General features: G+C 39.2%; 1 protein-coding gene across 4 annotated transcripts; it reads right to left on the bottom strand.

Annotated features, from left to right (window-relative positions):
* Positions 1 to 2: 2 nt before the first annotated feature.
* BTBD10 (BTB domain containing 10) lies at positions 3 to 27,945 on the bottom strand. Of its 4 annotated transcripts, none has more exons than XM_054171892.1 (9): positions 27,797 to 27,945; positions 20,516 to 20,645; positions 8,813 to 9,006; positions 7,883 to 8,168; positions 5,580 to 5,682; positions 4,728 to 4,848; positions 3,508 to 3,705; positions 2,525 to 2,635; positions 3 to 1,333 (listed from the first exon to the last, which is right to left on the bottom strand). In XM_054171892.1, the coding sequence occupies exons 2-9, from the start codon at positions 20,614 to 20,616 to the stop codon at positions 1,023 to 1,025; spliced, it is 1,425 nt and encodes a 474-aa protein (XP_054027867.1). In that variant the 5' UTR covers positions 20,617 to 20,645; positions 27,797 to 27,945; the 3' UTR covers positions 3 to 1,022. The 4 variants fall into 4 exon arrangements, with proteins under 4 accessions (XP_054027867.1, XP_054027868.1, XP_054027865.1 ...); XM_054171893.1 differs by having other exon boundaries at positions 20,516 to 20,640; XM_054171890.1 differs by having other exon boundaries at positions 20,516 to 20,674; positions 27,797 to 27,944.
* Between the last annotated feature and the right edge of the window lie 52 nt (positions 27,946 to 27,997).

Genomic DNA, 27,997 nt, shown 5'->3' with positions numbered 1-27,997 from the left:
AAAAACAAAACCTCACACACACAAGACTGTCACTACAATACATTTCTGAAGAAGCTATTATTACTTACCAAGAAAAACAAAGAGAAAGCTGGTACTGTCAGCCTACCTTACTGTTAAGAAATACTTGTTTTTCACTTAGTGTTAACCATCCTTCCCTGAGGAAAAAAAAGCAAGTACTTTCAAAAATCATCTCTACAGTCTCATTCACTGATAATTCAAACCCATTAAAATAATGGAAACTTTATTTGCATGAAAAACTTGTTTACAATCATTAATAAATGAAGAATGAACCATTTGCATTTTCCTATTTCATGACACTTATGAAAAATGTATTAAATAAATAGCTGTGAACAGAGTAAGGTAAGGCAAAATTGAAGATAAAGCCCCTATCCATCGTTCACAATTTTTGAACATGGCTCACGCTGCAAACAAGTGAAAAAATTCACTGAAGAACTTCAACAAGATGTTACATGGGTAATTGAATCGTGTCTTCAATCCAAAAACCCAACAGTAGTTTTGTGCTCAACCATATACAATAACTTTAAAAGGGTCAGTCTATTCAGAGCAAAACTATTTACAGTTAATACTTGATAGAAGCACTTTGTTAGTATTGTGCAATACATTTATAAAAAATGGCTTCAAATTCCATTTATCAACCATTTATAAAGTGCTACTATCAATTCCAATTCTGCAGTCTAACCCCCATGGAACAACACTGATGTACACTAGCCACCAGCATCCCACTGGTTTTTGGTGGCCTTAAGAGTGAGGACAGTCCAGCATACAAATCACCAATGTCACAAACCTACTGGTAAACACGTACATGTATGTAACTGTAACCCCGGGATGTTTGCTCTGTACTCTCAAAACCAATGGGGTACTCCCTTTGGCCTTTTCCAAGGTCCATCCTGCAATATCCTGAACACTGTTACACAATGGAAAACACTGGAATTGCAGTGTAGCATGAGCTGAGTACAGAGTCACTTTAAAGGAGCATGCTTTTATTTTAGTGAGAGTCTGGATCAGAGCGGTAGGTTTTGTCCCTCAGTATCCATCTCACTGTTACTGGGTGGAGGGTGAATAGGCAGAATATCCAGCTCATCTACCTGGGGGGTAGGGTGCATTACCACAAGCTGATCCTGGGGTATATCTGCTGCTGCTGCTGCCAAGTTTGTGATAGATTTGCTTTTCACACACTGGAAGTCAACATGTCGGCTCTTTCCCTCCTCCTTTTCCCAGGACATCCGAATGAATGGTCTTTGGACATAGTTGTAAATCACCTCTGGCCTTCCGCCCGGTCGCTTTTTCACCTTCTCTTTGTATGTAGGATAACCTAGGAGGCAGAGCATGGCCCAAGTTAGCATTTCCACCACTGTTTTCTTTTACAAAAGGGCAGCCTGTGGAAGCATAGCAAAAAGCAGCACCTGCCACCACATCAACTTCCCGAATGGAAACAAGCACCATCATGCTCTTCATGTTGCCTGTATGAGGAGAATGCAGCAGCTTAACTACCAAGCATGTTGTAAGGAAAGAGGCTACAGTGCTAATGACAACTCTTGTAACCTTCACAGGCAGTCAGCTGCTTCTGGAACACAGGACATGAGATCTCAGAAGCAGGGAACAGTGTCACTGATCTGTGGTTAAGTTCTCCAGTGGAGCCCTAGTGCATTTCTCCCAGCTCCCTATATGATGCAAATGCACTGGTTTAGACCAAGTAGCAGTTCTGGTTATGCCGTGTCCCAGTTACCTCTTCCCTCTGAATATGTAATGACTTTCCTTACATATTATTATGGGCCACTAGCATTAAAGTTTAGTCAAATAGTTCTTGGTCTAAACAAGTGAAACTATGACAGCTTGGTGAGTGAATGGCAGAAATCCTGCAAGTTGTAAAGGTTGGAAAACTAAATGCAAATCCAGCTGCTACATTCATGGCAAAATTCTAAGACTACTTAATGTAGTTGTCTTTAGTGAAGTCAGAGGCAAGGCTTCACAGATCAGTCTCCTGCCTTCCAGGATTATTTTAGAGTAGTATTTCTGTGCACTTCAGTGATCCATTTGATAGTTTTGTATTTCCTGAAAGAACATAATTTACCTGGCACTTCATTATTTTTTTTTCATTTCAAGCCCTGAAAAGGACACCAGACAAAGCACAGACTATGCACAGCTGCAAAAACACATCATTATTTCAAATAAAGTACAGAGAAGATTTTGCATGAAAGCTAAAGGCCCAATGGCATGAGCTGCAAGCTCTAAGTCAGAAAAACCCAACTAAATTACTCTCTGAACAGTCTAGCAGCTAGGTACATCTTGTATACTAGTCACAAGCCTGCAGTCCGTTTTCCCAGCTGCACCAGTCCTTATCTAGCACCACTCCCCCTCTGGCCATTCTATCACCTCACCTAACAGGAAAGACAACAGCGACTCTTGGCTTTTCAACTGCAGTGATGATCAGGAAGCAGAGAAGAGCAGCACAGCACCTTCCCCCCCACCAGCTGAGTTAGTGTACATGCAACACTGCTCCTACCTTCAATGCCCAGGCGGATCTTCTTCAGCCCCCTTTCCTTCAGAACTGATTTGGCCACATCTCGATTTTCAATGTATTTGAAGAATCTATACAATTTTGTGCTGTAAATAACTAAAAATACAGTTTAATGAGGAAAATTTGTATACTCAAAATATGAACTTTCTATTCTGAAATGACAAAGCTTTATCTCTAAGTGCTTTGCTTTAGTATTTCTACTTCAGAATAGGGGCAGACACTCAAGAACTCTTGAGAAAAATGGCTGACACTGGGAAAAGGGTTGGTTGCACATCTCTTTCCCTGTCAATTTAATCTGTTTTATACACACATTTTTTTGTGGATTTAGAAATGCAGTAAGACAATTCACTGAGCAAATCACATTACATACTCCTAACCCCACCTCCCCAAAAGCCATCTCTATTTTTTTACCCTTTCTGATGGAATCCCTGCAGACATTAAAAACACCTTTCCATTCTCCTTGCCATTATGAAAGAGATCTACAGAAGGGGGGCCCCTTTGAAGTTCAGATTACAGCATCTCAAAAGAAGGGACTTAAGCCATCAATCCCATACATTCACAGGTGCTTTAACTCATCTATCTATCAATCTGTTATACTTTCAGAATACTCACAGACACCTTCCTCCCCAATAAAACTCTCTAGCTGTTCACTCATAGTAAACATGACTCCTATCCATTTTTCTCATCAAGCTCTGCCAAAAGTACTCCCTTTCTTCCCATTAACAAGACCGTGATAATAAAAACCAACTTCTCTTCTTAATTACATTTTTATATAACAAGCAACATACACTTCTGAGAAGCAAAATATTAAGCAGAACTACCCAGAATAAAAGAGAGTGTTTTTGTGAGGCATTAAGGATGTTGTAAAGGCATTGTAAACTACATACATACAAAGTATGTTCCATCAGCACATTTACAGCTAGTTCTACCATAGCGTGGCTTGGTGGAAACAAAGAAAATGAACTTACTTTGTGAATATTCCTCTCCCATTTGTGGAGGATACTCTTCATCCCAGTCAACAACATCATCATCTGTCAGCACAACAATGTGGCACTCCCTCTCACCACTCTGGGCACTAGCTACCATTAATGGGAGAATCATTTCTTCTAGATAAAACTCAAATTGTTTGCGAGCACCATCATTTGACAATTCATGCATGAGAGCACCTGGAAGAAAATGTTAAGCTTGATTAAAAAATAATGAAGGCAGAAAACACAGCAATTCTGTTTATTTTGCAGTGTTTACTGCAGATAACTTTAAGACACTTTATCAAATATATATATAAGAAGTAACAGCATAAATTCAAACTACCAGGGCAGTCCTGCAGATACTAACATAACACTGGGCAGACATAGAAATGCCTTCGAGGAGACCTCCTTCATGTTTTACTACTGCTGAGCACTTGGTAATGCTAAGCAAGGCTCCTATCAGGCTTCCTAAAATAAACATTATTTAAGCCAGGTGCTGAAAGAGTAAAGCATGTTACCCACTTCTCATAAGCAGCAGCTTAAAAACAAAGCCTCTCAAAACCCTCACAGCATGAGCTGATAAATCCTCCTGCTAAGGACAAAGTGCATCAAGAGTGTGACTCAGCAGGCAGAAGGCCCTGAGGTCTCTGAGCTGTGGTGAAGGCACAGGTACCCTGCTCAGATCTTACAGCTGGAATGCCACAGCGTGGCCCTGCACAGACACCATGAGAGCCCAGCAATCAAAGGCACAGGCCAGATCACTTCAACACTAGCCAAAAGTTCATCTATGCTCAGGGAAGGAATGAGTTGAAGAGAACTGCACGCAGGGAACCATGACCATGACAGCAAAGCTGTGCTGCTGTTCCTAGCAACAGAGCTTAATTCTCTTTGCAAGGAGTTGAATAAATTATCCTCCCTGCCCTCTGCAAAAAAGGATACCACTTAATGTTACTCTATCAGTACTGCAAATGCAGCAACAGAGCTTAAGAATTCCACAAAGCTGAGCACAGCAGAAAAACATCTAAAAATCAGCCACTATTTTTCAAAAGGTCACAGCCATGTCTCTGGGGCTTTATAAAAGGTAAAAAAAAATAATGGATTTTACTAATGCAGCCATGTTCCTTGCCTCAATAAAGGGCAACATTTGGAATACCTCCTCCCATATATTGGCTTAAGTTAGTCTACATAGTTCAAATTATTGTAATAAATTTTGCACTTACTGAGATCTCTGCATTTAATAGTGCTGTACTCAAAAGAAATACAGAGATAGTCACATGCTTCTCTCAGTTCAGGAATAGATATTCCATCAGGACAGCGTATCACTCCAGTCTTGTAATAATCCTGCAGCAATGCAGCAAACAAAAACCCACAATGCTTTTCAACATTCACTGACAGAAATGTGTCATTACATCATTTATTATGCTTTCTCCATAAGCAAACCCCCTGAAACGTAGGAGAGCAGCACCTGTTAAATAAGTTCTATTGTCCTCAAACTTGTCAGTTTTCTAAGCTGCTTTCAGAGCAGCGAGCTCGTTACAATTGTTAAGTGACACCTAGAAATCCTGACCGTTTTGGTGCGTGTATACTGGCTTTTACCTACACTTTATTCAGCTTTTTCTATTCTAATTCTGCTGATACAGCAATATGGCAGCTCTACTTCTTTGTGTAGACAGGAATTACATAAGGGGCCATTTTCTTCTGACTGAAGGTTGCTGTTCTCCTGGTACCTGCAGCAAGTTAACTTTTGGTACCGTTTCATCTAATTTTAGCACAGAAGAACTCAATATATCTGAACCAAGTGAACTAGATGCAGAGGAGAAAGTGAACAAATTTCTGGCAGGCAGTATTATTTTTGGTGCATTTCATGCATGATTTCTCTCTTCCTGGCTGTCACATGTGTCTAGAAAACTGAGGAGCATCAAGCATTTCCCGCCCCCACCCTGCTTAGAGAATAAGGAAGAACAATATTTATTCCATCCAAAGTTTAGATATGCAAGTAGTGCTAAATGACGATGTTATGCCTCTGGATGCTCATACTGCTTGTCCCCTAGTTCTTGTCCCTGAAAACTCACCAGAATAGCACGAAACACAGTGGAACCAATTCCTTCAGCAACTTCATACTCTCCTTTTTCATTAGGACGTGTAAAGTTATGTTCTCTGCCTGATCCAAACATCCTGCTCAAGAAAAAAAGTCATTTGGTTAGAATTCCTTACTAGGATTTTCCCCCCCTCACTTAATCTGGAAAGTAAAATGACAAAAATTGTATTTAAATAGCTGGGGAAAAAGTCTATTGTACACTGCTCAGTTTGGTTTGTGTTTAGCAGGACTACTAGAAGGCAGAAAGCAGGAAGCATGGTAGTGTAACTCAGGAAAGTCTAGTTTTATTCTTCAACCTTGACTTGTCAATATCCTTTAATTAAAAAGCAAGTTAGACCAGGCCATTTTCTGCCAGTGCCAATGGTGGCAAGGAACCCAAAACAAGCTGTCCTTGGTGTTTTTGAGGTGACATTGCAGAACAGATTTGCTGTGGAATTCTCATTAAACACATTTGAAGTCATTTAAGAAACAAAAGTTAGTGTTCAAGCACATGTAACTCACCTCAATTTAAGATTTAGTTAATTCAAAAGTTAAAACAACATTATCAGAAGGTACACATAATGGAATGCTTGCATGTACAGCTATTTTTCTCTGCTAGGATGCAAGGAAAGGTAGACTAAAGAGAAAACTCCAAGTCAAAAACAGTGTATTACTTTTCAAAAGCACAACTCTGATACAGAATTACACCCTATGCTTACAGAAAATATTCCTATCTTCTCTTTGTTTTACTTCCAAATATAACCTGATGACAATGCTTTGCTTTCATATACACAACCCAAAGAACCAAGAGCTGCTGTATTGTGTGCAAAGTAACTTCTCACTTAATGATCTGACACATTTTCTGTTCAAGCTTCAATACAAGAAATAACCTTTAGAAAAAAGGCAGTCTAACAGAATATAAGTTTAAGGCAAATAATACACTCTTATTACAGTTGCTTTTACCTCCCAGAACATACCAGCTAAGCTATTCCTGTTTAGTGCCCTGTGAACTGACACTGGGGAAAAGTGGGTTTATAAATAACTCGTGTTTCAGAGCAGTATTTCCGTATCTTTATTAACCTACTTTTGAATTAGCAGGAATAGGCTTGTTCCATGAACCAATCCTAAAGGGAGAACAAGTCAGCAACACACAAAAAATCTAGAGCATTAGCCAGAACCACTTACTGTGAGGCTGGGCACGGAAAAGCAAACTACTTAACCACTTAACTACCTAACTTCACACTGATGGACTTCTAATGATTCTATTCATTATTGCTTCTACTTATTTTATACTTGGTTGCATGGTTTAGTTGATTAGGTGGTGTTGGATGATGGATTGGACGCGATGATCTTGAAGGTCTCTTCCAACCTGGTCTATTCTAGTCTATTCCCATTTACAATTTACACAGAGAAGCAATTTTTACTTTCCCTGTGACTCTTACACAACTTTTCACGAAAGAAGGAACCAAGGTACTATTTATCTCTACCTTAAACAACAGCTCTATTTGTATTTTAAATATCATTATATATTTACATGCTGAGAAACAGCCACATTTGAATGAAAAAGCCAAACCCAAAGCAACACAGGCATAAACCTTCAGTTGTCTCTTGCCACAAGTTTGTAAACAGTATTCTTTACATTTGGAAAATGCAAAACCAGCCAGTATTTGAGCAGGTATAGAATCTTTTCCCATCAAATAAAAATGTTAAATGTGTTGCTTATTATAGTTTCTACCCAAATTATTACACACACGGTGGACTTCCACTCAACTACTGACCATTTTGACTGCCGGGTCTCTTTGCTTAGAGGCTCTGGTCTGTTATACTATCTGATATTCCCCTGCTCCAAAAACCCATTTCAGAAGATAAATGTGCCGAGTTTGACTGTTGTCAGGGTAGGACCATTGAGCAAAATAAATCCCTTCCAGGATTTTTTCCTTGTTTTTTTTAAAATGACTACCTGTACTCACTACTTCTACAAATCAACTACCATTAAAAATAAGATATGGAATGAGACAGACTGAACAGCGATGCAATGTCCAGCAAGATAGAAGGAAATGAGTACATCATGAAATATATTTACTTATACACTCTTCTGTCTCTGGGTAACATACATCTATTAGCATCTGCAAAAACAGAGAACTTACATCTGATTTTTACTTAAAGACCTCTGCAAACTGGCAGTACTAAACATTAACAGATCAGCTGTAGTGATGAGTTCATTAGCTAAAGCATTTATGGTTTTCTTCTACAAATAGATATTAAGGCAACAAAAGAAAAGAAAAGAAAGAAACCAACCTGCCCAACATTGTATTAGGTTGTGCAGTAAAGATGGAAGGGTCTACAACAAATCTGGTGTTATCCACTATGAGTGTTACTCGTTCAGAAGTTCTTACATTCCGAGCTCCCTCTTTTCCAGTTTCGTACACAAATACCATTTCGCCGCTAGCCTTGCAGCTCCCATCTGAACTCGACTGGCTGCTGTTTCTGCTGCTGTTCCCCATGCTAACCACCGAACCGTTAGGGGAGGTCTTCTGAGGACGAGGACTGCTTGGTCGAGATGAACTGTGATCCTTTTCTCGATCTTCAGTGAAGACAAGGTGGCAGGAGGGAAAAAAAACCAAAAAAAAGGCAGGCAATGAAATAGTAGATTTATATGAGCTTCAGCAAACGTATGTCTTCCCAGGCACAAACCATGGCAACTTGAATAGATTTCATTGAAAGCACTTCACTTATCTAGTTAAAGAAACCTTCAACACAAACTGCTCATTTATATGGTCCTGAGGTTTCCACCCCTCAGACATCAAAGCCACCCTGCCTCCCCAAAGCATTTACAAGAAAAAATTAGCAGTTTAGTACTGAAAAAGCAACTCAGCATAAAAATGTAGAAGCTATGCTAGTGCTGTAGTTCTAAGAAACAAACCGAGTTCTGCCACTTGTTTCCTGTATTTCTAGATACCTTCCAAATAAAGGGGAAGTATTTAGTCAATTATATTCATAGAAAAAAAAAGAAGATTTCTTGTGGTTTGAACTAAATAAGACTGTTGTGTAGGAATGAACACTGCAGACTGAAGAAAATATTATGATTAAAAAAGGGTACTCTCAGCCCAGAGCACACATAAGAAGTCTGTATGTTGTGTCATCAACCAATAATGGTTTTTATTGTATTATTTGAACAAAATTAAGATCAAGAATTTCAGTCCTGAAATGATATAGATCTGAACACACCAGAATGATACTGTCTTGTTGGTGAAGTAATATTCCTGATGCACGGAGTGAGCTGAGATTCTGCTCTTTCATGGGATGAGTCACGGGATCGGTCACTTGATCTGCGTCTGTCCCTTGATCTCTCATGTCCACCACTCGCACCATGGAGGCTCATTTTTGTGTAGTCTACTCCTTTAGCAACACGAGATGAGGTGCTGAAAACAGAAACAAGAAGAACATTCAGCATTTCATCATTTCAGAAACATTATACATTTACATTTTAAGGCATTCACACTCGATATATGTTTGGAAGATTGCTGTACTCATTTTACATTTATGAAAAGGAACAATGATTTGGAATGTTAAGGAGACAGTAAGAATTACCTGTCTATTGCTATGTGATCTACAGATACACTGCCTGATCAGTTGAGCCTGTGTTCACAGAAATCCCTACCAGAACAAGCAAGTCAAATACAAGAAAGCATTTTTTCCTTTGATTCTTACTGTTAAATATTCTGATCACCAGCAGAAAATTAAAAGTTAGGGGTCATTTCTCCAAAGAAACCTGTTCTGGAAAACCCTTCTCAGAGCACAGGCTTTTGATACTGACTTCACTTACTTTACAACTTGCCCTTCACAAAGGTGGCCAGCCTCTAACTAGTTGATACATCAAGACACACAAGCCATGGGGTTTATTTCTGCACATTCTTTTTTAAATCTTCAGTTACCCTTAGAAGAAGCAGCAATAGCAATTCAGCACAACCCCGACAGCAAACACAAGCTATATTATTAAAGCCAAGAGCACTGTCAGTAACAATTAGGACATTTGTTTTAAGCTAGCAAATTTGAATGTAACAGTTTACATTATTTTTAGACTGTGGCTGTGCTACATTCTTTACATTTAAGATACTGTTTACATTTTGCAATTATTAAACCTATCAACAGACACAGTCCATTTCAAGATCCAGCACTCTCAGAAGCTACCTAAAAATTAAATCTATTCTTGCAACAGCTATTACAGTATCACAGTAACTAAGGTTGGAAGAGACCCCAAGGATCATCAAGTCCAACCTGTTCCAACAGACCTCACAACTAGATCATAGCACCAAGCGCCACGTCCAATCTCCCCTTGAACACCTCCAGGGACGGCGACTCCACCACCTCCCTGGGCAGCCCATTCCAATGACGAATGACTCGCTCAGTGAAGAACTTTTTCCTCACCTCGAGTCTAAACCTCCCCTGACACAACTTGAGACTGTGTCCCCTTGTTCTGGTGCTGGTTGCCTGGGAGAAGAGACCAACCCCCTCCTGTCTACAACCACCCTTCAGGTAGTTGTAGAGGGCAATGAGGTCGCCTCTGATCCTTCTCTTCTCCAGGCTAAACAATCCCAGCTGAATTTTACCAAAAATACTTATAACTATTTTAAAGAGTACAAGTAAGTTGTATCAGGACAACTCAGAGCCATCTGTGTCCTTCCACCCCACTGGAATTCTTGAATCGGTCCCTTTGCTATATGCCTTTCAAGCGCAGGCATGACAACCTCCTTATTTACAGGTTTAAATAAAGAACCTTCCAAAAGCCTCAGGTACTGAAGAACTGTGACAGAAGTCTGCACAGCTACAAGGTCTGACAAAGGGTCATTATTTCCCTCTGGAGTCTCAATGCCCCATTTTCTTACATCCAGCAACCCCACAACTTTTACCATGAGACTTTAAATGCAACTGTTAGGGATGCTGCAGGATTCAAGAACACAAAGAGGAAAGAGTAATGACCTAGCTAAGACAAAGCACAGCAAATTTTAAAAGGATGAACTCTACAAGCAAGCTGGGAAGAATGTCCTCTTTTTAAGTTGCTTAGAAATAAAATTATTTTTCCTTTATTATTGAAAAATAAATAAATCAAGATCATTTTAAAAAGTGAACATCTAGCATGACATGTTTCAGCAACCAAAAAGAAGAGGAGCTTAAATCAGAACAAAAAGGTTGTGACAGAACTTACACCATTTAGACTGGCACAAAATGAATATTAGCTTCAAAGAATCAGAAATACACCTCTCAGCTAAGGAACACAAGCTTCCTGCCACCCCATTTGAATAAGGGAAAGATCTTGTAACCGATAAGGCAGAAGTTTGGTGCAGAGAGAATCTACTGCAATTCTCTTTCCTGCCAAGCTTAAAATATGCTGCAATAAGACATGCATCCTTAGGATGTGAAGTCAGCCAAAGGTCTATTGAATAAGGTAAAAGAACTGCAAGCCTCGCTTATGGCTGGGAATGATCAATTCAAGAATAAAGATGATCCAACCACTTTCATTAAAAGGAAACAGAATTTTCCTCAAGACTCCCAAAGCAATTCTGAATTTATTAAGTAGTACAGCATTTCAGCATGGCTATTGTATCTCATTCCTTGGTTTATTTCTCTATTAGGGAAAGGTAAATTTCATGTTATGAAAGTGAAATGTGCAAAAGTTTTCAAGAGTGAGATCTGCAAACCTTCCTTTCAAAAACTATCAACAATTTAGGAAAAACCTTTTGCACCTTTTCTTATTCATATATATATACACACACACACACACTCACATAGAACTGTTCTAAAAGGTGTAACATATATTCACAAGCTAATTAGAAATGTGAATTACAACCTATAATTAAAGCTTAACTTGAAAGCAAAGTCTGATTCCTGCTTATACATGATGATATTTCACCACTACTACAGATAAACTTTCTCAAGAAATGGTCAGTTTTCACCTTTTTTTTTAATTTTTTCCTTCAGAAGAACCTCTGTATCTGACCTGCACATTTATATTTGCACATTGGGATATGACCATCTCTCCCACCCACATGGTGGGTTGGTTGGGGTGTATGCATGTAGAATACTCAAACACATACATAGCAGTCCTATGACAAAATATCTCAGTAAATCCTAATAAAACCCCATGTGATCAGGCCTTTGTTCAAGCAGCACTGTGATCCTAGCCCTGATAATATTTCTAACCACGCTGTGAGAAAACAGAGTTTTGCAGGTATGACATTTTATAGTATCAAAATGTATGACTCACTATTTCTCAATAGCTGAAGTGCTTTAGTTCCTTTAAATAAGGTAAACACTAGAAAATGAAACTGATCCACTGTAAGGATATGCAGGCTTATCATGCATTTTGGCAGAGCAGACATGATCACCCTTTAAGAAGCAAGCAATTAAAATGAAATTCTTAATCCAGAAAACCATCTAAAGTCACGTGACCCTCAAAGCAGTGATTCAGAGTTCACACTGAAGCAGGGTGAACCCTAATAATCTCTTTATAGGAGCTGAGAAAAACAGGTGCTACAGGAAGTAAAAACTGACTCAGCTGGCATCAACCTTCTTCCTTAGTCATGTTTGAATAAAGGACTAAACATGCAGGGCACAACCGATTTCATCTACACCTTCCCAGTATGGAAACCAGAGCTACGTCTGCCCTGGTACATACAGCCAGTGGGGCTGGGAGGAGAAGGGCTGTGTGCATGGATTAATGTGCCTCCTACTGCCAGCCATGTCCCCTTGGAGCACGGACACATGAGACATCAATTCTACACTACGCAAGGGAAGAGGAAGAGGCCGCCAGCTGGAGGACAACAGGATCCTTAAATAGTAAATTCTTCTGAAACAGATTAGTAAAATAACATCAAAGAGCTGCTCAAATTGCAGCTGGGCACACCATTTCTGTGCTTGCTTCTTCTGTTGTACTTTTCTCCCTTTACCATCCAGATTAATGCTAACAATGAGACAGGCACATTATCTATTAGCCAGAAGATGCAAGTCAAAAGCCAAAGTTGTGAGATTTCTGAGGATTCAAGCAGTTTGGCTTGCAATAGCACCATCTGAATCATGAATCTTAGCTTAATAACAGCCATCTAAAATGTCAGTCTTAAATCTCATCACTATTAGTTACAGCACATAATTTTTTTTTTCTTTGATTTATTGGATATATAATCTGACAAAATCTGAGGTTCCATTTGTTCAGCATACTCTCATAAATTTTACCACTGAAGTACAACTCTGCTCTACAACGAACAAGGGAACTAAAGTGAGTTTAAATCTAAACAAAGCACAAAATAGAGGTGGAATCTACCATAACAGAAGAGGTGGTCACTGGCTTTACCCTGCAATATTCGACTAAGAAAACTGTCACTGAGCTATCTGAAAAAGGAGGTACATCTGTGGCCAGTATGTGTAAGAAAAGCTGTGGCTTGTATTTTCCTGCAAAGAAGTTTTAGAAGTAGTTGCAAATGTTCCCAAAAAATTAGGACCTCAGAATTACCAAATAATTTTTATTTTTTTTTTTTTTTTTTGTCAGAAGGACTTGTTAATAGTATCATTTCCCCTTCTTCTAACAAAGCCATTGTGGACAGGAGGTTGTTTCTGCAGGAAATGCAAAATCTCTTTGCTCCACACTGGCAACGTGTGGACTTGAACTACGTATCTGTCCCCAGCAACACAGGCAAGTCAAACTGGCAGTCACTAGGGAGTTCCACAGCTGTGTCGATGCTGCTACCTACCTACACTGATGGCAAAGCAGAGCTACCCCATTTGCAAGAACTGGCAAACTGTTAGGAAGCATTGTGGTTCACAGAAGCACTATGCAGATCAGATGTAACAGCAATACTTCTCAAGCAGCAAAGAACCGCTGACAAGTAAAAGTGCTAGGAAGCCGCTGGATTCCTGGCTACCACACTGTATTAATCTGTAATGACAGCCTACAACAGCCAATGCTGCTCTGCACAGTGCATGATTTCAAGCCTTCAAGAAAGTCATTATAGCCTCAGAACTCTATCTCACTCTGAAAAGAAGTGCTTGATGTCAACTTTCAGTTAATTTCCCCAGCTGATGACCACCAGCTGCAACCTGCGCTCTGGAAGCCATGGGCAATGACTGAGGCATAATATCAGTTTACAAGTGAAATTTTCCCCTGCACATTTAACAACATATTACATTTAAATTAAAACTGTATGAGAAAAAAGCCCAAACAAACCTTTTAAACCTCCAGCCTCATTCACTAAAGCCGGAAAAAGCCTCATGTATGTAACCACCTAGCACTCAAAAATTTATACAGGAAAGGTAAGAGTCTCAGTTTATCAATCACTTCACAAGCACCAACTCTATAAATGTTTATCTAGAGGATCTTCACAAATTCAATATACAGCTTTTCTTTACTCCAAAGGAACACTGGGACGCTAGTACTGCACCCACTCAAGAACTTAAAGTCAATTCATTTTCCCTCTCAAGTCAGGGACCAAGGAAGCTCTGCCTTTGTAAAGAAAATACCTCTTCCCTTTATAATCACTTGCCTCAAAGAAAACCAAGATCAAGGTTTTATTTAAGCAAACCTATTTAATGTGATGTAAAGGAGGAAAAAGAGTACCATCTAAAAGGCACACTTGTCACACTGGTATGCTTCCTATTTTTGCAGTAAGAGAAGAGCTGTCTTTAAAAAAAGAAGACGTAAATGCTCATCAGTTTAGTGATGCTTTGGAGTCATCTGTGGAAGGAGGGCTTCAGTTTGTCTTTATATATAACAAGATATTGCTCTGAATATATTACTAATTATTAAAAGTCATCATTAAACTGAATTAATTCTACTGTCAAAACAATTAGCATGTATTCAAATACAAAAACTTCATATGCATCCTACAGAACACTCCCAATAAAGATGATTGGTTTATAAAACTGGTTTGTCTACACAGAATTATGGTGCTAAACCAATATACTTATTATCCTCACAAACCACACTAACACCTTATATAAATGAAAATGATGCAGCAGTGGAATATTAACCAAGACCCTTTTATTCTCCCTTTATCTAAAATTTACATTAACTAAATTTTCCTAAAATATAAACTGAGATCCAATTGTTTCCCGGGATGATTCACACAATCAACACTTGTCAAATACAGAGCTTTACCTAATACACCAAGTTATAGATACAACGCTCTAAGGCTTTAGAAGAAAAGAAATCTGTTCTGCTCGTACTGCTAGGACTTACACAATGACAATGCTTATACCCCTCTTCCTCCCCCCGAAGTCTGTTCTTTGTCAGCAGACGTTTCAATTGACCAGTGCACACAAAGGACAGTACTTTTCCTTTTCCTCATTCTTCTTCTGAATAATGCCCACAGATTATTCCTGTTAACAGATACGCACCTTCCTCTTGTATCTATCAGGGAAGAAACACAAAAGCATGGGAATAATTTTGAAATCAGGACACAAAGGAATTCTGTTCCTTCCAAGAAGGCAGCTTTGAAAGCCAGATCAGCATCCTTTGGCATTACTTGTTAAGTTCAGCATATTTGGTATTTCCATCATTTCTTCAGTAGTTCACTGCACCATCAGCGAGCTTTACTTTTTCCTCCATCATCTTCCCCTCAAGGATAAGAGATTGTAGCTATACAGTCCATTAAGTGTTCAAAGACGCAAACCCCTCTAGATATTAATTCAATTCAATTTCTCACAGTCACTGACTCAGCCATGCGTAGTGCAATACTGACGTCTGACCTCACAGCCTCCTGTGAGCTGAATTCATACTTGCTGTTTCCCCATCTCTAAGCAGCCATTGGGTACTGCAATTGACAGGCAGGGAAGGGAGCGTGCGAGAGGAGAGCTGCTCGGTACCGTGCCAAGTACCATCTGCGAAGCTATTTCTAGTCCTGCCAGCTTGTCGGGTTTCAGCACACAAACACCACATCTGAAAAGGTTATTGCTAACTTTCTCTTGTCACATCTCTCATGATCATTCCAGACAGACAAATCCATGCAAGTTTCAGGGGACAGTTCATTTGTTCCTGTAAAGTCTGTCTGGATTAATATTTAAAATGAATTCACCTTTCACTGAGTTCATCAGCAGGTACAGCAATAGCTTTTGAGAACAAGGCAGCATAGCCTCCATGTTTTAGCTACAAACATCCCCTTTTTCAGCAAGGGGAAAAATGTACTACACTTTGTGGCAATCTAAGTATTTGCTGATATTTATACTAATCTCTATATTTACTGATCAGAAATCCATTCACCAAGTCCTGACATCCTACATCTTCACATCAATAGCTGATAAAATGCTTGACAAGTAAAGCCCACCAAGCACAAAAAAGACAACACGCAAATTAATAGACAGTAGAAAACAATTTTTCTGTGAGGGAGGATAAGTAAGCATTATGGTACAGTTTGGGGATTTTTAATGATTCTTTTTAGAACATCTGTAGGCTGTTTTAAGGAGTCATAAAACACTGGAGGCATAGTTTAAAAGCTAGTCTTACAATAAATAAAAATCAAGATGTCATAAGCAGTAGAGTGGAAATTAAAGTATGATGAAAGCTGAAGGAATAAGGGGAACTGTTCAGCAAAAGATGTTTTATAAAGAGGAAGTCAGTAAGAAAAACAAGGCACTTGTGGTTAAAAAGGCAGGAGAGCATTGGCATTTCAGACTGAAGAGTCAACTCTTTAGACATAGAAGAAAAATTTCTGATCACACACTTTCAGCTGCCTGAGTCAGTGAATTTTCTCCTGTTTTTAGGGCCTTGTGAGGGAGGATTCACACAACCACAGCCCCCGTGCCTCAAGGGTAGAATAACCATCACAGTCTTGTAAGCCTTATCTTCCCTTCATAGTAAGCCATGGAAACATGGCTATAATAAATCATATAGAAGTTTTTCCCAGCATGCCTTCTTTCTTAGGTATGTTTTTGTCTCCCCAGCAGGTAGAGAAAGTGCAAGTACACTCAGGTTCTTTCAGCACTGGTTTCCTACACAGGGTCTTCTCTTGTAGCAGAATTAGCATGTTTTGTTCTCCTTTACTCCTATTTCAGGTAGAAAGAACATGCCATGGATGGATTTGCTCCAGATTCCCACTAAACTGCCCCTCACGCTAGGACATGCATTCATCACAACCTTGTAGAAGCACAGACCAGCAGTCACATCCATCTTGGGACTCCACCTCCAATAAGGAAGCCCTCAGAAAGAATTCTCTCCACTTGAACGTGGGGAGTGCTACAGAATCTTCCCTCAGCTCAACACAACAACTCTGTGAACACTCTCCTGCTCCAAGATAGTTACATAGTCGCAAAATTTTAGTCTTCGGAGGGCTCTCTCAACCATGAATAATATATTTCTTAGTAATTCAGTTCCATTTCAGGAAGGAAACAGAGAAACCCCATGAGTGTTTGGTTGTCAAAGGGATTTTTCAGGCAGCAAGGAATTGACATTAGGCAGGTATACATTCACACCTCATGACTTCTGCAAGCTACCCAAATACACAACCTCCATAAATGAACACCAATTCCTACTCAATTTTGAGAAATGGATGAGAGTGTTGAAAATCAAAGTTTAAGAAACTCAGAGTCATATTTCTTCTTAGGAATTTACACCCCAGTGCCAATAAAATCTAGTTGGAGAGCTCTTGATCTGCCAGTATCAGGTTGCAATTAAGGGCAGGAATGTTTGTAGTTAATGATGATGCAGACTAATTCACAGACTATGACCCAAGCTGGTGACGAAAGCAGGCCTCATTATTTTCACGTTGCACATTCTGCAGGCCTGCCCCACACTATAAAATGTTCAACTGCAGAAACCAAATCTACATGAAGGGAAATAAAACCTGTCCTGAAGTGGAGGACAGATTTTACATTCTGATATTATTCCAGATACGAGAAAAGGACCCTTCTGGGGCTGCTTCATGTTCTTAAACTGCTGAGGCAAGTGGCATTTCAATTCACAGCCCATGAATGCATTCTCCCAGCATGAAAAATATCAGGGAAAAAGTTCTCAGCATTCGGCATCTACACAATACCTTGTCATATACAGGAAAATTTTCCAAGATGTTGAAGATCTTCAAAGATTCAAGAGTCATGACAACAGAATCGCATCACAGCTACATTCTGTTCATTAATGCACTAGGGCAGGCAGGACTTTGAATCTAATGCTACCTAAACAGAATGAAGAAGCAAGGAACTACCAAATGGGACTAAACCAGAAGTACTTTAGAAAATTTAATCCAGGCAAAATCTTAAGGAAAAGGCAAATTAAAGACACAGATTTTTTTTGCCACAACTCCAGAGAAAGTACTTGGTACAAGAGCACTAGAATTAAAGACTTAGAACAATAACAAAAAGTACAGCACTATACAGTACATGTGGGAAGCTAACAACCAATGAAAAATAAAAAATAAAGGTCAGAACAGCAATACCTAATAATGAAAACATTCATTCAGAGACCATTTACTTCAACCTTAGTCACAGTTTAGTTTACATATGCTTCCTCAAAGTTTTTTTCTCTCCTATTTGGGTACTTAAATAAAACCCATCTCAAAGATTTTTGTAATAGCTTGGAGAAGCAAGACTGTTTGTATCATTTATTACAGTCGGCTTTGACACCATATAATTTCATCCTGTCAGGCTCTTTAGATTTATACCAGGCATAGTTTGCATTGTATTTTTAGTCTTTATTTTCTGCATCTCTCCATTGTGAGTTTCTCATTATATTGCCCATCTCAAAACAAGTAAGAAAAAACAAAGAAAGACAGCACAACTTGCCAGAGGTTTCAAAAAGGGGACACAAAAAACTAGAGAGAAAAAGATGCCATGCTCACCTGTGTAACTGTTTAAAACATACACCCTGTTAGTTTTGCCATGTATCCTTTGCTCTAAACAGACAGCACAGTGAAGGAAGACCAGCCCTGTGGCTCTCCTTGCTGCTGCATAAGTCTTACACATCAGAGGACAGCTCACAGTCCTAGATTACATTTTCTACGAGTACAGAAAATTATCTAAGCTATTTTAAGAATGTTAAGGCTAGAGGATTAAACACTCCAGAGCACCAAGAAATGACAAGCTACACATCTATCTTAGATATTACTTCCTTGCTGAGATTTTTCATAAAGTTATTTCACCATTACCTTTTGCAGACATTATGTTTTTCCTTAGATAACAAGGCATATTTCACAAGCGCAATCAAGTAAGACTCAAGTACTTAAAATTTTAACAAAGCAGTTCTGTTCAGATACTAGCTTGACCACAGACATGAAAAGCTTTCATAAAACACTAGCTGTTGATAATTTACTGGAAACACAAATTGTGTTTTGCCAGAATTATGTTCAACTTAGCTGCAATATTTTAGATGCACAGATTTCATAGCTCCATATCAAAGGGATCAACAGCAGCCGTTTTGAAAGGCACAGACTACAGAATTTGTTGAGACTATTATCTGCATCAAATCATCTTTTCAGAAAGTTGCTCAGCTATTTATTTAAACATTTCTCCAGCCAGACAATCCACAAGAGAACACACATGGTAAGACATGTACACTGTTTCTTTGGACTGGATTTACCTAGCTTCAGCTTCCAGTTAATTTGCATCTTTTAGGTTTTATTCCAGATGACCAGTCATGGGAGGTAGCATGAGATCAGGGGTGACTACATGAACCAGACTCAGCAATGAATCACCCATTTTACTCACACTCCGAGACCTGGTAGTGAATAGTCCTCAACTAGCACACAATGCCCTCTTATATCTATATTGTTCATTTGCTGATACAGTGTCACATTCTGATCCTAAATAAGAATCACAAATCAAGCATTTGCCAGACACCATCATCTTAATAAAACCATCAACTGAAGAAAGCTGTATTCCATAGCTGACCATAAGCACCAGCCACCCTCTCCAGTTCTGCATTAACCATTCCATTATTCATGCCACAGACAGGGCTATAATTACGTGGGTCTCCCTGTGAGCCTTTTAATTATTGGTGTATTCTTTTTTCCTGCCTTCTTGGCTGTCTCTCAATTATCCAAGATTTAATGACAAGAAAATAACTCACAATATTAATTGCCCACAGAATACTTTGGGCAACAGTTGTCCAATTTATCTAAATCTATACAATAAAAACTGAATAAGCTGCTCTAATTGAATGTGAGCCTTAGCTCTTTTACCATCATCTCACAAGTGCGAAAGCTTAAATCACTAACAAATTTAGCTAGCAAACAGAGATGCTTTAGTTATATTTAACAAATCTAAAAGGGCAATGTACTTGGAAGATACACACTTATTTGGATGCTTATATATATTTCCAGCAACATGCTTCTTCACATACATTTGCTAGATGACTAACTGCCTTACTTAGTTCATTTTTGAAAAGTATATGCTGGAAAGAAACCCACTATTTAACTTCATAATGTCCTCAAATCAAGAAGCAGTGAAAAAACCCCACATTCTTACAGTGTGACATGCAGGCAAAAGCCAGATCTGACACACAGCTTTACAAAGAAAGTGCTATAGAGTGTGCTGCTTCCATGCAAGCAACTATTAACTAATAGTTATCATCATGAACAAGTTGCACATTTTAAGTACACTACTTAAATGGAGAGCACCAACAACTAAAATGTGATGAATGGGAAGTAACTCCTAACAGCACCCCCAAAAAATAACTTACTTATTTACTCAGCTGGTGTCTTGATACACACACAAGGCATTCAGGTTTATTAGAAAAGACTAAAACCCCCCACACAGGAAAACAAATCTAAGCACAGATTAGGGAAGCTGACAAACCAGTTTGGTTAGAAAATACCTTTTCAGAGAATTAAGAAACATTTCTTTTAAGAACTACAAAATTTATGACAGGACTTGCCACAACCAGATACAGTATCCTTTAGAAGGAACTGTAATTTGTAGTTTTTAGAGATGCAACAGATGGTACACAGCACCTACCTTGAATGTTTACAAAGTTTACGAGGTCTATTATGCAATTTCCGATCCCAATTCTCTGGATCACTGGAGTTACTGTCATAAGGATGAGGCCGTCCTGCCATTCCACTGCCAGCTTCCTCACACTACTGCTCTGAAAAGCACACATGCAGCACTCACAACCTACATTAAGAGAGCAGTGTTTACCTTTAAATAATGCCACACATTAAAAAAGATTTTAAAAAATTAGACATGCAGAATTTAGTGTGTTAGGTGTTGGGTTTTTTTTAAACCACGAGCACAGAAATTAGGATATACTGAACCACAACCTCTAAACTGCAAGACAATAATATTGTACACATTTTGCTGATACCTGCACTAACAAAATAAACTATAAAAGCTGGCAGACAACTTTGATTTTGCCAGTTGATTTCACTGTATCTGAACAGAAAAGTCACTGGTTATAAAACACAAAGCAAACACATCGTAATTTTCTTTCAAGTGTATAAAGTTAGTTCAAACAAAGATCCCAACTGTAGAAGACAGACCAACAGCTTTACCGTTTGAATAGCTGCCCAAGAGGAAAATAGAATTAACTTTAAGAAATAGTTATATGAGAGTCCTTACTTCAAAAGGCAATCAATAGCAATCCTTAGAAATGCTCAGTTTCACTGACCATTACAAACCTATCATTCCCTGACACTATTATTTTCAACTCTCACTAAAATCCATTCATAGATAAAACAGTTACGTCTGTCAATAAAGAGGGCCAATCTTAAGTGACTGATGCTCAGGTCATACCTACAAGTGATACTTGTATCAAGAGAGTTGTATATTTTAGAATGACATGGTTTTGGAAAAGAAAAGGTAGCCACAAGCAAATGGCTGACAATTGTAGAACATCTGTAGCAAAAAAATTAAATCAAATCACTTAGAAGGCTTATCTATCCATAAAGGAAAAATATGCCTATTAGGTTTCTGTAAAATTTTAGGCTAAATATGCCAGAAACATCCTCTCCCCCCCTTCCTTTATTATATTATTATCTTCATTGGAATTTATCTCTTTTGCAAGTGAGTCCTGAAGGAATTGAGACTTCTTTTTTAAAGAGCTGTCCCTCTAGCCCAGGAAAACAAAAATTCTTCTGATGAATTTAAAATCTCTTGGCTAAATTTAGGACCAAACATTTTTGTAACAATGGAATAGTACAGAGCATACTTCTTTAAAATGTTAGTTCCATATGGATCTTTCCTTCATATTCAGTTCAAACAAAGAAAATACATTTTATACCAAGTATACAATCTCTGCTACAGGGTTGGGTTTTTTCCTGTTAAGAGTGTCTATAATTAAACACACTTGACTAGAAGACTCATGGTCAGGCATCCATACAGAGTCAGGAAAGTATAAAAAAAAATATCTGAAAATTACAGGAAATACTCAAATACCTTATGCGAAAAAACCAACCAAAAAGCCTCATTGTGTATTATGTAGAAATGCAGATTATCAAAGCACAGTCAACATGTGATAATACTACAAAAACACAGAAGGCTACAGAATTTACACACATCAGGTGTGTTCAGATGCTTATAAAAGAAAAACCTACAACCTATTTCAGAACAGAAAGAGTATTATTATCAGACAAGGAGAAGGAAGGCTGATTTATAAATCCAGTCATGAGTTACTTCAGCAGCAGCCGTTCAGAACTTGGGTGTAATATGATGTATCATTTTCACACAAAAGCAAGAAAAAAGACACCTTTTATCCTGAATAGAAACAAATCGTGCCCATTAGTCTGAGTCACCCGAGCAAGATACCCAGTCAGTCTTGCTACTCATGGCAACAACATGACTTAGAACAAGCAGCAAAGATGAGCCATCTCCCAGAGGAATACCACAGCTCCCATTCTGAAATCACTACCAGCTACTGATTGCTGCTGGGTCTCGCTTTCCCTCCTGTATTTGCTGAAACACCATAGTGACAGGCTAATTTATCACCATGTTTCTTTTCAAGTTTTTTTTCCCCCACAAACTGTCTCTTCTCTTTAAAATAATTTAAAACCATCTCTAAACACCTCAGCCTCCTCTTGGGTGTGGACCAAAGCAGGTACCTTATCAGAAACAGGTTGTTATCCAGGAGTTAATTCTTATTCATTTCATTGAGGTGAGATGTCAGCATTTGAATTTAGCTTTTGTACTAGAAAGTCAACAACTGGTTTTATGAGAAATATACTGGAAAGGACAATTTAGAGTCACTTCTAAAATTGCTGTACACTATCTGCCTTCTCCCCATCTTTCATTTAATGAAAGTGACAGATTCAACAGAAGGGTACATGTTCACATCCAGATCAAGGGGGGGGGGAAGAAGATTGTTTCAAGGAGGGTAAATTCCTCAATCTGCTTTACTATGCAGCTACACAGTTAAGCCATTACAAACAACAGGTGACACAGAACAGAAACAAATGGGAATGCTTCTTGTGAACAACACTATTCCCTTTTCCCAGCTTAAAGCATGTAAGGATCCCCAGCAGTGTCACTGATGAAGTACCAAACTGGCACACAGCTCAAAACAATCTGAAGTGCCCAAAGTCACATCTTGTGAAATTTCTAATGCAGTTGCAAACACATCATTCTATGAACCTGTGAATAAGAAAGTTTTCCCTCCAGCCTCTGCTTAGCAGGATCTTAACAAATAACACTTCCTATGAAACAACTAGTTGCAACACAGCCTCTTTTTTTAATTTCTTGACCATTGGTGATAGTGTTTCTGTGTGGATTATAAACAAATGTAATTTATCAATTTTATTTGAGATTTTAAACATCTAAGACTATAAATAAGGAATACTTTTAGATGCCTTTCTCTACTGAGAAGAGGAATTTTCCATTAGCAAATGCTGTATAAATTCTGTAAAGTAACTAACTAATCCTGATTAACACTTCTGCAAACCCACGTTTTTTCCTGGAGTAGAAGTGAACATTTCAACTATGGAGCAAATGGTATTTTAAATGTTTGTTTCTTTAATATATTCACACTGTTGGCAATAAAGTAAGCATTTTTTTCCTGCACATTCTGGTCTTGCATATAAAACAAAAAACCCTGCAAAAGTACATGGCCCCAAGTACTATTCAATGCCTCCCACGAAACTGCTTTTGAAATGATGGAAAAGGCAGAAAGGTACTGGGAGCACATAAATAAAGAAAAAAGCAAAACAAAATAAAACCAAACAAACAAAACACACACAACAAACAAAAGAAACAACCAAACAAACCCCCAGACAAACCACCACAACAAATCCAACAATACTTTGTAAAATCACAGAATACTGTCAATATTTGCCATACCAGCCAAACTGACGGCTGTTCCAATTAGCTAATAAGCAAGTATCCAGGTGCAAAGAATGATTTCTTACCACTCTGCAGAAAGCTAATACTCCAGGGAATTATCACAGCACAAATTGTGCAAAACAGGTAATCAAGAAGCACTTTAATTTTCAAAGCTTTCAACACATACAGCTAGACTTGCTAACATCAACTTGAAGCTAGAATCATCAGTAATTTATGAAAGTTGTGGACTTCTGAATGCAAGGGAATTGTAAAGACAGACGCACATTGAGTTTGAGAAGCCAACAGTTGATGTAGTAGTCAGCCCAGGTGTTGCAAAATAGACTAATTAATGTGCTTGCGCCACTCATGAAAGGATGTATCATGCACTAACTTATGATAGCTGCAGAACAGATTATGTTAAATAATACTTAAAGCATGGTCAGTTCTGTGCCATAACAAAACACAGTGAACAAAAGATGCACAGCAGATTAAACAAGACTTAGAGAATACCAGACATTGGACAGAGTGGATCTATACTTTTGTGAGAGGCAGGACTTGCGCTCCTCAAGGTACTGAGGGTGGGGAATGAAAACGTTCTTTGGAACTCTTTCAGGAAAGATTTAAAGTAAAGCTTATCTCTAGCAATATCATTATTTTCCATACCAGTCAGCCACATCATATTTATTGGAAATACATGTAAGGCTGCAAAGCTCTGGAGTCTTATTGAAAAACATGATCAAAACAGCCTGAAGTTTTGAGGCAGAGGCCCAAGATGCCATGCTCTGGATACCAGCTCATCAGGTGGAACAAAACTGATGCTCCAGCTGTCAGTACAGAAGAAAACATTCAGGTAACATGCAATACTTCAAGCAGTTCCTCAGCTTTAAGCTTTGGTGAGAAGCATTTTCTAAAGCAGGACAGGTTTCAGAAGCTCACAGGCTTTAACCTGCTCCATCAGTGAAACACAGTGTAAAGTTGAACCAGGATATATGACAAGATCCAGTAGACAGATAACCAGCTTGGACCAAACCTGGCATTAGCTGTGACAGAGAAATTCCAAGATTAAGATTAGTTAGACTTTCTGTAAAGGTGAACAGCCTGCTGTTCACGGCTTCTAGTCACCAAAGCACAAAGCAGCAACAATAATAACTAACTTAAAATTAAGATTTAGTGGGAATGCAAACATTACATCCTAATTAAGAAGTACAGTTCGAAGTACACATGCTCACAATGCAAACACCATATATCACACAAACCCATACATGCCAGGTGAGTTTCTTGCAAACTAGTGCACACATCAGCCACAATACATCCTTTGCAACACAGTTGTAACCTTAACACAGTATGTCAGGACTGAAGCATCTCTTAAGTAAGAAGTCAGTAGAAATAAACCAGTAAATAAAAGAGCAGTCCCAAGAAGCAAATGATATTCCTAAATGGAATGCAATGATAAAACACATATCTGATGCTGAAAGCTTAAAAAGGAAGAGGCAGATGATTTCCAACTCCCCCTCCCTATTAGGATTCATCATGTAAAATCAGGCTAGGTCTACCTGTAAAAAGCTCAGTGGATTGAGCAGCTTCTCCCACACAACAGCAGAATTGTGGTTATCACTGCAGGAAAAAGGTGCAGAGCCTAATTTCTTGCCAATACTACTAGCCTCATCCCCTGTGGCTCCAAAATACAAAACAGAACACAGAACAGAGCTTTATAACACTCAGCATCAGCGACAAGATGAACAGCATGAAAAGAGAGCATCAGGTAGATTCCTTGAAGAAACACTCAAGATCTATCCCATGATTGTAACCAGCAGTATCAATACAACTCAGTAAGAAAATCCCAAATAATTTTTCATCTTTTAAATGCATTCTAAATTAGCTTTGGATCTTACATGCATTTTAAAGAGATACGTGGGTTTATTGATAAGGAACAGCACTAGGCCGAAATTTAAACAACACTGCTAAAGGAAAGCTGTGCTGAAAGAAATTGGCACATAATGAGACTGTCTTTTGTGTGTGCATACAGGACAACACAGCCACAGCCTCAAGGGTACAACCTATGAAATCACGACAGCTCATAACAAAAGGTGACAGGAAACCAAATAGTGATGATATTTGTGACTAATTCAATAGGCAGTTTCATGACATATCAGCTGTTTACAGTTTTCAAATACAATAGGGCCTAAAAGGAAAACTGGGTTTCAAGAAGGAATTCAGTGTTTGATAAAGCAGCTCTTCTAACTTGTCCTTCTTAATCCCCAGTTTCCCTGACATTAACACACTAGGCAAAAGCTCAAACAAACATGTGCTGAAAAAGCTAAGAATAGTCGCATAAGAATGGCATCATCAGTAGACAGCAATGACAACCACAAGTAGAATGTAATTGACTGCAATGAGGATTTGAGACAGAAATGGTACAAATCAAGAGGTAATATGCAAAAGGTTTTTGACAGGAAACTTGCGTGTCTGAATAGAAAATTCTCTGTGACATTTTGTGAGAGAGAGAGACCTACTGAAAGACAAAACCACACTGACAGACCTGCAAAACAGATTTAGTGGCACAGGTTTCCTTAACTAGAGAAATCATTAAAAAACCCAGCCACTTTCTGTTGACAATACTTGTGTTCAGGCTACAGGACTTAATGGTAACCTACACTAGGTGATGCAGAGAAAGATTTTTATTTCAGCTAAAAGAAAAAAGAGCATGTACTGTGAAATTATGAAATAGGAATAGTCTGAAATTGAGAATCTGATCTGTATTTCAGGATCACCTAATTGAAGTAAATTGAATAAAGAAAGAGAGGGTTTTCCAGGGAAAAGATCACCAAAGCTGAAGCAACAACAGAGATAAGTACTCCTTAAATGAATTACTGAAGACTATTCATGAAGTAAAAAAGGCAAAACAAAAATAAAGAGAAGGGAGATGACAGCCAAAAGGCTACTGAGAAGCCAGGTTTTAAGCATGTATCCCTCTACTTTATTTTAAGTACTTGTAAGCAGTGGCCAGCAGTAGAGAACAACTAAGATGCAATGCTCGATCAGTATTTTGTAGAAAGGAACCAGACAAGTAACAAACAAATCTGAAAAAGGTCTGTGATGGGGCTGGATCCAAATACTGAAAGAAGAGAGTTCTGAAGTGACACATTTGATGAGATCAAAGATAAAAGGAAAAAAGACACAGAAATAACAGACAGGAACAAAAGCGAATTTAAAGAAAACTAAGGAATGCTAAGCAACAGCAACACATAATTGTACTATCACAGATGTAGCATATAAGCAATCGGTATTTTCTGCAAATAAAATATGGTTATGTGGAAAAAGTTTTACAAAGATATTGAACTCACTATGAAATCACTTAAGAGGTAAATCAAAGCTCAGGCATTTTGTAAAAAAAGGATGCCCAGGATTACACGATCGCTGTCAGGCAGTCCTAATCAATAATATGGTTTATCTACAGCCCTCGTAGCAACTGCAGGGTTTACCAATACACATTACGCGAGTAAAAGTAGTATTTCAAGGAGTGTTCAGTCTGCTCATGACACTACACATAACACGGTTATCAAGACAGAGCCCGTACGATGCTTTTAAAGCGTAACAGCTCTCGGGCGACAGGGAAACCCGAGGCATGGCCCACGAGGCCGACTGAAGCACTATGAAACGCCCGTGGGCGACTGCTACACCGCTCCGGTGCCTCCCAAGGCTAGGGGCCGCAGTCGCTCGAACAGCACGGCCATGAACAAGCCGGCTCTGCCGCAAGACCAAAGACGGCACAGACCAGGAGCCGCAGCGGAGAGCCGGGCCGCAGGGGCACGTCGCCGCCTGCACCCTTCACCGGGTCGGTCGCAACGGCAACGACCGTGGCTCGGGGAAACGGCCCGGCAGCCCTGGCACAGGCCTCCGCGGAGCAGCGTTTCGCGCAACCCGACCGGGCCCAGCCCTCACCAGGCCCCTCCGCGTCCCGCCGCGCCGCCCCTGTCCCCCACTCACCGACGCGGGGCCGCGGACGAGCCACCGGCAACCGCCGCAACCGGCCGCTGCTCCCAGGCCCGGCAACTGCCGCAACCACCTCTCGCGAGAGCCGCCCAGCACGCAGAGGAGGCAACCGCGGCGCCGAGATCTCACGACACTTGAGGAGCAGGGGCGGGATGAGGCGGCGCGAGACGACGCCGTTGCTAGGGGCGGGTCGGC

The sequence above is a fragment of the Dryobates pubescens genome, chromosome 22, assembly GCF_014839835.1.
Source record: "Dryobates pubescens isolate bDryPub1 chromosome 22, bDryPub1.pri, whole genome shotgun sequence".
NCBI lineage: Eukaryota > Metazoa > Chordata > Aves > Piciformes > Picidae > Dryobates > Dryobates pubescens.
The sequence above is the reverse complement of the archived record's forward strand: the minus strand, read 5'-3'. Positions and strand labels throughout refer to the sequence as shown.